Raw genomic sequence first — 12,684 nt, 5'->3', positions numbered from 1 at the left:
GTAAGATATCCCTTTCCTAATCATTTCATAATTCCTTTACTTTACTTTTACATTTTCCCTTTTTCACTGCGTTGCATTTTTTTCTTTTATATCATTTTGGGTTATTAGGAATTTATTTTTTTTTTTTTACATTTTATTATGACGTAGGACTCTCTTCTCCCCCCACAGGTTCCTCTAATAATATGTTGCCCCTTGATCCAGTCACAGTTCTCTTATCCATCATAGTATGTTTTTTCTTGGTAACTGTTCTATACAAAGCGAAGGAAGATGTTCCTCCGAATTATCCTCCCGGGCCAAAGCCATTGCCGATAATCGGGAATATTCTCGACTTGGATGCTGAAAAGCCTCACTTATCATTTAAAGAAGTAAGAATCAGAGATCTATGGCATTTATAGATTTTTGATGAGCTATCTATACTATACATTGCATTTGGATCCATTTGGGGACTCTTAACCAGATGACTTGCTTGACCACTTGGAGTTATTAGAATACTTGCCATATATACTGGTCATGTTATAAAATGTGGTTAAAACAAATGACACAATAGATTTATAGGACTAGTTTTTCCAGAGCCTTTGGTTTGGCTCTTGGTGCTCTGCTGACACTTTTATGGGTAACATTAATAGCATAAAACCATAGTGGAGGGATCCCGATGGCACGGTCCATTTTTTTAAAAGGTTGCCTGGTTCCAGTGCTCGGCTGGTGTTCTTTATGTGCAGCAGCCCGCTCTATGAACTGGAGGTGGGCCTGACGCCCTCACTCTAATGATATAGTGTCCTCCCTGTACTGAGCCCCCATTAGAATCAAGCCTGGCCGCAATATCCCCTCTCCTTAGTGACATGGCCAGGCTTGATTCTAATGGTGGCGCGAGGATATCATTACAATGGGGGGTGCCAGGCCCACTTCCAGTGCATATAGCAAACTGGTGCACATGGAAAAAAAAACGTCACTGAGTGTGGGAACGGGCAGCATTTCGAAAAAAATTGGACCACACCACCCGGATACCTGCGCCAGCACCGACAAGTTGGTTGGAAAAAAATTCAGCTATGAGGCCGTACATTCGCTTTAAACTCTTATACTGACTTTTGCAGCTTGCTAAGAAGTACGGCCCAGTGTACAGTTTAAAGATCGGAGTCCAAAAGATGGTTGTGCTGTGCGGATACGACACCGTGAGGGAAGCTCTTGTCAACCACGCAGACGAGTTTGCTGACAGACCGACCATGCCTGTTTTTCTCGATATTGCACGAGGATACGGTAACATTTCTATGTCTCACAAATAATTAGGGGGTAAAGATGAGCTGGTCCTGGAATTAGCAAATTTTTTTTTTCTATATTTTCTATGAAGGAATTGTAATATTGTCTTTTAATAAGGTTTTATTAACATTGAAAATCCCTTTTAGCCTATGTTCCCACACAGTATTTTTGCTTAGTATTGTTTAACCAAAACCAGGAGTGGATTGAAAACACAGAAAGGCTTTGTTCACACACTGCTGAAATTGAGTGGATGGCCGCCATTTAATGACAAACAACAGCCATTATTTTCGCCATTAAATGGCGGCCATCCACACAATTTCAACAGTGTGGGAACAAAGCCTTTCTGTGTTTTCAATCCACTCCTAGTTTTGGATGAAAAACACTGACCAAAATACTGGGCAAAAATACTGTGTGGGAACAATGGGGAAGATTTATCAAACATGGTGTAAAGTGAAACTGGCTCAGTTGCCTCTTGCAACCAATCAGATTCCACCTTTCATTTTCCAAAGAGTCTGTGAGGAATTAAAGGTGGAATCTGATTGGTTGCTAGGGGCAACTGAGCCAGTTTCACTTTACACCATGTTTGATAAATCTCCCCCATAGTCTTAAAATGGAATTCACTGATTCCTGGTACAAAAATCGATGATGCCATCACAAATGTACCCTCTGAATTTTACCTGAAGCTCAAGCTATTATGTCTTAGCATTGAAATACAATAGTATAAATGCTTTCCACATGGTGCTCTATGAGCCTTTTCTATACTTTCCATATGCAGATGCAAAAACGAAAAAAACAAACGAAAACAAAATAAACTTACAACAGGAGTTGTCACATTTTATGGCTAAACTTGCTAAAAATGGTGTACAATACTGTGCACCATATATGTTTTTTAGATACTTCTTACTTTCTAAATCGGAATATCCCTTTAAAGCGGTTATCCAGTGCTACAAAAACATGGCCTCTTTCTTCCGGAACAGGACCTCACTTGTCACTAGTTCAGATGTGACTTACAATTATGCTCCATTCCCTTCAATGGACTGAGTTACAAAACCTGCATCCAAACTGGAGACAAGGGCTGTCTCTGTTAGAAAGCGACCATGTTTTGCTCTCTGCTGGCGACTAATCTCCCTCCTCCCCCCTTCCCTCTCCATAGGTTTTACAGGGCTCGACTGGTGTAAAAAAGTCGAAATTTCCTGATAAAGAGCAGTGAATGAAAGGGGGGGGGGGGGCTGGGGAAAGTCTTTTTGAATGCAGATAATATTTGCCTAATAAACCTAATTACAAAGTTTCTTAAAATCGCCTGGACTATTGATTTCTGCAAAAATAAAAATAAAAAAAATTCGACAGTGACACTTTAAATACAGTGTATATAAATTAAATTGTAAATGATGTTTTGCCTTTAAAATAGTGGTTAAAAGTACAGAGTTTATTCAATATGTCTGTTTTTCAGGTCTTATCTTCTCCAATGGACATAACTGGAAAGCCATGAGACGGTTCACACTTTCTACATTACGTGATTTCGCAATGGGGAAGAGAACCATAGAAGACAAGATTAATGAGGAAGCAGATTGCTTAGTGCAGACATTTAAATCCTACAAAGGTAAACCACTAGTTTTTTTTAGTGAAAGTTATGTGTGTCTAATGATGAACAATACACAGGGCGGTATTTACCACTAGGCACCCATAGCCTCGGGCAGAACCTTGTTCCAAGGAGCAGAGGGGAAGAAACATATTTTTTTTTTTTAGTCTCCCAGCTCCCTGACTTGCCAGTAAATTAGGTGTCTTTTCAGGGAATATGACTACTACACTGTTCAAAAAATTTGCCAATGCTAGTGTTCTCTGGCAAATGCTAAGCATCCTGCACGGTGTTGGGCTGGGAGCACAACCCCCATCTGTGGACATCGAGTCATCCTACCATCCTCACTATAATACTGCTCCTATATACAAGAATATAACTACTATAATACTACCCCCTATATACAAGAATATACCTACTATAATACTGCTTCCTATATACAAGAATATAACTACTATAATACTGCTCCTATATACAAGAATATAACTACTATAATACTGCTCCTATATACAAGAATATAATTACTGTAATACTGCTCCTGTATACAAGAATATAACAACTATAAGGCTATGTTCACACTGCGTACGATTCCGTCTGCAGTTCTTACGCCGCCGTACATGTGCAGCTGAAACTACGGGTGTGGGAAAAATCGACATGCGGCCGGATGCGTACGCACCGCGAACATACGCCCGTAGTACAGTTATGCTTCCCTAGCTTGTTTCGAAGCAATCTGAAACAGGTCATTTACTTGGAAATCTTTGCCCAGCCCAATAAAACTCACAGAACCTTTTGGATCGAAAAAGTTCAATTTGGCTGAAATAAGTACTCCGTACGGGACCGCATGTAAATCCACGGCTGTGAGTTCGAACATTTCCGTCCTCAAACAATGGTCTTGTTCATTTTTCACGGCGCCGTATACGATCCGGTCGTAAGTTCATACGTAGTGTGCACTGTGCGGGCGTATATCGTATACTTTCAAGCTAACGCATCAACCTCAAAACTACGTGCGTATATTCGCGGTTCGCAATACGAGCAGAAAGATACGTAGTGTGAACATAGCCTAATACTGCTCCTATATACAAGAGTAAAATCAGTATAGCCTTAAGCTTTCTGAACACCAGTTTACCTCACCTATTACTCTTATTTTAGGTGAACCCATTGACAACAACAAGATCGTAAATGCTGCTGTCTCTAACATTATTATATCAATATTACTCGGCTATCGCTTTGAATATGATGATCCAAAGCTTCAGAGGCTTTTGACCATATTATTGGATAATTCCAGAATTGCTGGTAGCCCCATGGCCTTGGTAAGTTCTCACAATGTTTTCTATATAAAATAGTCCATGTCTCAAAGTTTGTCTGTGGGAAGGGAATGAAATGGCTCTATAACCACTGCCTGACACTAGTGCCGTGGCCAAGGGCACTGAGGTGGTGTTATGTAGCAGGTTGGCTTTGTGTTTCTCAGTTTCACTTGTCACAGTGGCCAGGAGTGGTGGTGCATGCCACTTGAAAAGGGTAACACAAGGTGTGGCGCACGCACGTCTCCGTCCGTGTCATAGACGCCATTCTATGCACAGGCGGATTCCGTTCGTCCGTCCAAAGAAAGAACGTCACGGATTCGGCAAAGGATTTTCCGTCTATTTTCCGAAGTGGGCACATACCCTAACTCAAGGACTTCAGTGCAATACAAAACAGTATGGCAAAACACTTGGCTGGTACAGGTGACTGTAGTGTAGAAAAGTAAAGAGAGTAGGCTCAGTGTAGGTATAGTCACCATCATAGGGGCCTTGTCCAATTTCGACCTTCTACACTAGATCAGGGTAGAAGAAAGCGTAGAAGAAGAATACTCGTACTCACATTTAGATAACTACAGTAGGTATCTTACCACCTTCTGCCCAACCAGGTCAGAGAGTGCTAGGTTGGGTAATATAAGCCCCAGGCCTTTACAACTGGGAGAAGCAGACTTCCCGAAACCTCCTAGGAAAGCTGTGAGGTAAGATACTTCAGTTTTCCTGCTCTTTGTCTTACTAGTGATCAGTTCCTTGCTTTGATAACTGTCATGAGAATAGTGTAGAAAAATCCCTGGTGTGGACAAAGTGTACCCTAGAGGATGGTTAGCCCTCCTGGGTTTAGCAATACATCTTGCAAAAACCTCTCATAAGAAAATCTTTCTCTAAATCTCTATCTCCTGACAAAGGCCCTGGCCTCACTTTACTGCAGCAGGAATGCTCTCTTTTGTCTCTGTCTCCTTCCACCATCTAACAACTAACTAAAGACCTTAACCATAAACTAACTACTCTTTTATAGGGGCGACCAGGTCCAACTACCATTGGTGGGGCTGTTTAGAAAAGAGGAAGTGTGAGTGGCTGGAAGTTGTGTGAAACACCTACACCTGTGATTGAACAGGACAGTGAAAGAGTTGTAGAAAAGAGTGAGACATCTAGAGGGGAAAACACAAATAACACCTTCATCCCCATACAATACCTGACAGAGATACTTTACCCAAGTGGTATAAAGATGTTGTGTGCTTAAAGTGACTCTGTACCCCCAATCTGACACCCCCTCCCCAAACCACTTGTACCGTCAGATAGCTGCTTTTAATCCAAGATCTGTCCTGGGGTCCGTTGGGCAGGTGATGCAGTTATTGTCATAAAAAACAACTTTTAAACTTGCAGCCCGTGTCAAACGGGAGTATCTGTGCCCTAACTTTGCACCACCCCTCCGTCCCTCCTTCTCACCCTCTTCATCATTAGGAATGCCACTGGAACATTTTCAACATGCTGAACATTGCACAGGTCCTTAATGATCCAGCCCATGTGCTGTGCTGACACAGGTGGGGAATAGGAGGCAATCTGCCTGGAGCATTCCTAATGATGAAGAGGGTGCGGAGGAGGGACGGAGGGGTGGTGCAAAGTTAGGGCATATTCTCGTTTGGCACAGGGCTTCAAGTTTAAAAGTTGTTTTTTAGGACAATAACGGCATCACCTGCCGAACGAACTGCAGGACAGATCTTGGATTAAAAGCAGCTATCCGAAGGTACAAGTGGTTTTGTTGGGGGGGGGGTGTCAAATTGTGGGTACAGAGTTGCTTTAATGCAACTCTTCCTTTCTGTGCTGCTGCTTCATTTTTGCTTACATTGTAATTTGTCAAATGCGTCTGTAACCTCTTCTCCCCCCCACATAACATCTATTATAGTTTACTTTGTAAATAAATCTATTGTGGTATGCTTCAGGGTAGAGGATTCCTTCAGCAAGGAGAAGATATAAGGCCTCAGGACTTTCCCTCTGATTTACTCTACTTTTTCTTCCACAGTTGTACAACGCATTTCCATCCCTGATGCGCTGGATTCCAGGAAGTCACAAAACCATTCGACCGACCATGGATGAATTTCATTCATTTATTAGAAAGCTCTTTGCGAAACAAAGAGATCAACTGGACGTCAATGACCAGAGGAATCTTATAGATCGTTTTCTGGTCAAACAGAAAGAGGTAAAGTAAGAAAATAGACATTTGACAATGGTTTTGCGGTTGCCATGTGCAGAGCTGTCCAAATAAATAAAATATAATGGTATTGATCCTGTACAGGGAACGGCATATACGGAAAACAATACTAACATTTTTGGCCCCATCTCATCTCAGAAAAAAAATAAAATAAAAAGGAAAATAAACAGTCCCATCTATATGTAAATGGTACCAATAGAAACTAAAAATCACTGTACACACAGCTCCCTAGGTGGGAAATGTTATGTCATGTAAATGTTATAAGGTTTCGAACAGGGCAATTTTAAATAAAAAAAATAAATCAAAAAAGCATGTTTAATTTTATTAAACTAGTGTATCATAACAAAAAAAAACTACACAAATTGAGTATCGTTGTAATCATACTGACAAAAGGAATAAAGATAACATCAGTGTAAAAAAAAATATCCAAATTTCACAATATTTTTTTTAAAGAAAAATGAACGGCATTACAAAGTACAATTAGTGCTGCACACAACATGGTAAAAAATGTTTCTATAAATGAAAAAATTAGGGTTTAGGATGAAAATATGGCATATCCTCAAGATCTGGGTCTGGATGGGGTTGCATTTAAAAGATAAAAAGCAGGCTACCTACAGCCACCTCTAGGGGGAGCCTAAGAGCATGCTGGTTATACATTGAGGTCAATTCAAGCACAATCTGCAAGAAGCTCTTAAGGTCCCCCTAGTTGTGGCTGCAGGCAGCCTGCAAGTTATCTATTAATTCTGTGTATATGCAGAGGATGTGGTGCTCTATATGAATAAAACAAAGCTCCAGCCACTATAATATTATATTGAGGAATCTATCAGCAATATTGGACCTAAAAGTGACATAATGATAAAAAAAACTTTGAGATTTTCTTTGCTTTAACATATTTTGTTACATATGACTGTATGTTTTCTTATATATGTATATATATATATTATATTTTTGCACATCTCAGGAAAAAACAAATCCCGAGTTATATTTTCACGATGAAAACCTTACAACTCTTGTGACCGACTTGTTCGGAGCCGGAATGGATACAACTTCTAACACCCTGAGATGGGGTCTTCTATTAATGATAAAGTATCCTGACATTCAAGGTAAGAAGATAGAACTACATCAGAAAAAAATTGTAACCTAAGCAACAAACTTTCAACAATGGTAGATAAAGAGCGGCATAGCGGGAGAAGGAGACAAGTTTGCTAAATGAATGTTTTTGCAAAGATATTTAACTGTGATGAGCCCTACAAGTAGAACCCTATGTTAGATGAGATGAAAATACCCCTTTAACGATAATTTTTTTAATAACAGAAAAAGTTCAAGATGAAATTGAAAAAGTCATCGGTTCTGCCGAGCCCCAGCTGGTACACCGCCAACACATGCCATACACTGATGCTGTTATGCATGAGATTCAGAGATTCTCAGATATCGCGCCAGCTGGTGTGCCACGTCAGACTACTAAAGATGTCACCCTGAAGGGCTTCGTCATACCAAAAGTAAGTAGTAAAAAACTTGTATCGCCTGGTATTGTCTTGACTGAAATATAAGGGTTTCCAGAGGTCTATAGAACATATTCAGGCCTCCCTCTCAGGACATAGCAGTAAATGTATTATTAATTTATTAATGAATGTGGTGGAAGGTGTTATTGAGGGGATTTGAGAACAAGTCAAAATACAAAACCCTAAGAAATATGGACACAAGTAAAGACAAAACCGTACCCCCAGGGCATATCTATCTTCATATGTTGCTGTAGTGCCACCAATACTAAACTATTTAGTAAATCAGTGTTCAATGCTTTATCCCATAAAGCATGGCAGGAGTCCAAATGCAATGAAGCATGCTCAAGTTCACTGGCTGGGTTCACACTGTTTTTGTTGTCCATTTAACAGATCAGTTTTATAGAACAAATGGCTGAAAGAACTGATGCATTTTAATCCGTTTTTACATTGACTTCCATTATTAAAAAAAGGAACAAAAATCAGATTAAAACATCATTTTTTTTTAACCGTCCACTAAAACCTGGTCAACCAAAAAAATATGCATTTTGATCAGTTTTTTAATCCGTGTCTGACGGTGAAACCTTTTTTCCTCTAGACCTAGAGGATACTCCCTTGTCATGGCTACAGACCTAGGTGTAAAAGGATCACGATAAAGATCTCTGTCCTGTCAATTCATATATTTGCACATTGTGATCAGATCGCACTAAGACGTCTTTTTTCTAAACTAAATAACACCAAGCTTGATAACCTGATTCCCTTAATGACCTTTGTCGCCCTCCTCTGCACCCACTCCAGTTCAGCTGTATCCTTTTTATATATCGGTGCCCAAAACTGCACAGTGTTCCATATGTGGTCTGAACAGTGATTTATACAGAGACAAAACTATGTTCTCATCTTTAGCATCTCGGCCTCTTTTGGTGCATCCCATTATTTTATTAGCCTTGGCAGCTGCTGCCTGGCACTGATCACTAAAGTTGAGTTTACTGTCCTTCAATACCCCCAGGTAACAGTTTTACCCAGTGTTTTATTATTTCCTCTGCGAAAATGCATAACCTTACATTTATCAACATTAAACTTAATTTGCCATTTCTCCGCCCAAGCCTCCAGCTTCTCCAAATCCCTCTGTAACATATTATCCTCCTCTGTGGCGATTACTTTACCCAGTTTAGTTTAATCTGCAAAAATGTAGATTCTACTCTGTAGCCCCTCTACAAGGTCATTAATAAAAATATTAAAAATAAGTGGACCCAACACTGACCCCTGCCGTACCCCACTAGTAACTGTTACCCAATGAGAGTATATTCCATCAATAACCACCCTCTGTTTTCTATGACTCAACCAGTTACTTTCCCATTTGCATATGTTTTCCCCTAGTCCCAGCATCCTCATTTTATAGACCAACCTTTCATGCGGCACAGTATCAAATGCCTTTGAAAAGTCCAGATACACAACATCCACAGCCTCCCCCAGGTCCAGTCTATAACTAGTCTCCTCATAGAAGCCGATCAAATTAGTCTGACAGGACCGATCCCTCATAAATCCGTGCTGGTGCTGTGTTATAAGATTATTGTCATTAGGATACTCCAGTATAGCATCTCTTACAAACTCCTCAACACTATAGATGTTAGACTTACAGGCCTATAGTTTCCAAGATCACTACTTGACCCTTTTATTAAATATTGGTACCACATTAGCTATGTGCCAGTCATGTGGAACAATCCCTGTCATTATAGAATCTTTAAATATTAGGAATAAGGGTCTGTCTAGCACAATACTTAATTCTTGCAAAACTCTAGGATGGATACCTTCTGGGCCCGGTGACTTATGGATTATAATGTTTTTAAGGCGTCGCCTTAAAAACATTTATCCTGAAATTAAGGATTTCAGGACCTCTAAACATCTACTCACATAGTGCCCAGTTATTATAAATGCCGTCTTGCCCTGAAGATAGTCAATACACAAAAACTCTTGTTTAAATCTTTGCAGGGGACTCAGATAATTCCATGCCTGACATCTGTCCTACATGAAGCCAAATACTTTAAGAAACCCAATGAGTTTTACCCTGAACATTTCCTGGATTCTGAAGGAAATTTTGTCAAAAGTGAGGCCTTTATACCATTTTCTGCTGGTGAGTAAAGATATTGGACCCTGCCACCATTAGGAGGGATTTTTTGCCACCGGGCACCATGATGCACTAATACTGATATGTTCTCTCTGTTCTTCTTTTTGTAGGGAAGAGAAGTTGTGTTGGAGAGAACTTGGCTAAGATGGTGCTTTTCCTCTTCTTTACAAAACTTCTACAGAACTTCACATTCAAGACTTCCCCTGGGGCAAAACTGGATCTTAACCCTGTTGTTGGTTTAACTTTAGCGCCGCGAAAGCATGAGATCTGTGCAATTTATCGCAATTAATCGACAGCTTTCCTAGTGGCTACCTGAACTCTTTGAAGTGGTGGTCCTACTATGATGTAATGTATAAATCATAAAAATTAATAATGTTTGCAATTTCCATACCATTACAAAGTCATCCAGTGTAGAGTAATGACATTTATTTACACAGTATAGCACTGCCGGATGTTCAGAGTGTATAACAATGTGTACGTCCACCTATTCATTTGAGAGCTAGAGGACGCACATGCTCAGTTACTCCTGGAACAGCCATTTCTCTGCATACTGATCTTTTGTTTACTACAGAGCAGCCAATAGAAACAGCTGTCTGTCCTTCTTGTCCTGCTTGAACCTCTGCAGTTAATGGCAGAAAAGCGACCCAGCAGGGAGTTCAGTGCTTAGCTTGGATGAAGGTAATGAGCTACTGTATGTAGGGAGACAATGCACCTGTAGTCTGGCTGGGACCTCTCAGCCACATCACTGCAAGACACAAAGGCTTCACAGAGCAATGGCTCCCGCACTCCCCTTTAAAGGTTTAGTACAGATGGTAGGGACCCCAAATTAATGTTGATAGCGTATAGCCGTGGTAGCCGTGGGATCGCCAAAGATGGGGTAGAGGTGATGTAAATAAGACACATGGAGATGAGGTGGAGGTGGTACAATGAGGCAGGTTACAACATGGTCTTTTTTACTTTTAGTCCTGGTGGCGGGCATTGATCACCTGTGTGGATAGTTTTTTTTTCTTTTCTTTTTATTTTTTTAAACACTCTTGATTCTAGAGCGATATGCAAGCGATAAGCTATTCGCTAGTGTTATTGTTGTCTGCGTTAGTGAGTAAATACCTTTTATTGATAACCCTGTATTGAAAAAAATCAGGAGACATATAGGAATATGGAACTATAATGCCAGCTTCGAGAGAGAGAAGAAGATGTCATCCCCTGCTGGGGTGGAGCTAAAGACTCTTGGTCCCTGGTGCAAATACCACCTGGTGCCAGCAATACAGGTGACGTCTTCTCTTTTCTCTATTTGGCCTAAGCCGCCAAGATGACAACTTTAGGTTCCGTCTTATCTAAAGTTTTCTGCCCACATGTCCAACTATCTCCTACTATTGTTACACAATGCTGCACGTGTCATCCCTGATCTGATTAAGTATGCCACCATGACCCCTTGAAGGGATTGTCTGAATTATCTAAAATAAATATATGTATATGCAGTCTGTTATTGTCAGAAAATAAAATATGTTATCTTTTGCTGTTTATCTCCATCATGTCCTGAACTGCTGCTGCTCTGCTTCCCACTACCTTTGTTTACTTCCATGCAGATGTAGTGTGCCATTGTCTCCCCCCTCATGTATTGTGTCAGTCTCTCCCTCATGTACTCTGTCATGTACTTTGTCAATGTCTCCTCTCTATGTATTGTGCCACTGCCCTCCCTTCATGTATTGTGCCACTGTCTCCCTCCTAAGTGCTATGCTATTGCCCTCCCCTCATGTCAAGTGCCACTGCCCCCCCCCTCATGTACTGTGCCACTGTCTCCCATTCATGTAGTATGCCACTGCCCCCCCTCATGTACTGTGCCACTGCCCCCCCTCATGTACTGTGCCACTGCCCCCCTCATGTACTGTGCCACTGCCCCCCCCATGTACTGTGCCACTGCCCCCCCTCATGTACTGTGCCACTGCCCCCCCATGTACTGTGCCACTGTCTCCCCTTCATGTAGTATGCCACTGCCCCCCCATGTACTGTACTACTGCCCCCTCATGTACTGTGCCACTGCCCCCCCATGTACTGTGCCACTGTCTCCCCTTCATGTAGTATGTCACTGCCCCCCTCATGTACTGTGCCACTGCCCCCCATGTACTGTGCCACTGTCTTCCCTTCATGTAGTATACCACTGCCCCCCCATGTACTTTGCCACTGTCTCCCCTTCATGTAGTATACCACTGCCCCCCCTCATGTACTGCGCCACTGTCTCCCCTTCATGTAGTATGCCACTGCCCCCCCTCATGTACTGTACCACTGCCCCCCCTCATGTACTGTGCCACTGCCCCTCCATGTACTGTGCCACTGTCTCCCCTTCATGTACTGTGTCACTGCCCCCCATGTACTGTACTACTGCCCCCTCATGTACTGTGTCACTGCCCCCATGTACTGTACTACTGCCCCCTCATGTACTGTGCCCCTGCCCCCTCATATAGTGTTCCAATGTCTCCACTCATGTACTGTGCCACTGTCTCCCCTTCATGTACTGTGCCACTGCTCCCCTCATGTACTGTACTACTGCCCCCTCATGTACTGTGTCACTGCCCCCTCATGTACTGTGCTCCTGGCCTCATGTACTGTGCCCCTGGCCTCATGTACTGTGCCCCTGGCCCCATGTACTGTACCCCTGCCCCCTCATATAGTGTTCCAATGTCTCCACTCATGTACTGTGCCATTGTCTCCCCCTCAAGCCCACTACC

At 41.8% G+C, this 12,684-nt stretch overlaps 1 protein-coding gene across 1 annotated transcript; it reads left to right on the top strand.

Annotated features, from left to right (window-relative positions):
- The first annotated feature begins 182 nt into the window (after positions 1-182).
- Positions 183-10,247, top strand: LOC138795066 (cytochrome P450 2K6-like). The gene is made up of 9 exons (XM_069974019.1): positions 183-365; positions 1,092-1,254; positions 2,705-2,854; positions 3,980-4,140; positions 6,146-6,322; positions 7,296-7,437; positions 7,649-7,833; positions 9,823-9,964; positions 10,069-10,247. The coding sequence occupies exons 1-9, from the start codon at positions 183-185 to the stop codon at positions 10,245-10,247; spliced, it is 1,482 nt and encodes a 493-aa protein (XP_069830120.1).
- Positions 10,248-12,684: the final 2,437 nt, after the last annotated feature.

The sequence above is a fragment of the Dendropsophus ebraccatus genome, chromosome 6 (assembly GCF_027789765.1).
Source record: "Dendropsophus ebraccatus isolate aDenEbr1 chromosome 6, aDenEbr1.pat, whole genome shotgun sequence".
Lineage (NCBI taxonomy): Eukaryota > Metazoa > Chordata > Amphibia > Anura > Hylidae > Dendropsophus > Dendropsophus ebraccatus.
The sequence above is the reverse complement of the archived record's forward strand: the minus strand, read 5'-3'. Positions and strand labels throughout refer to the sequence as shown.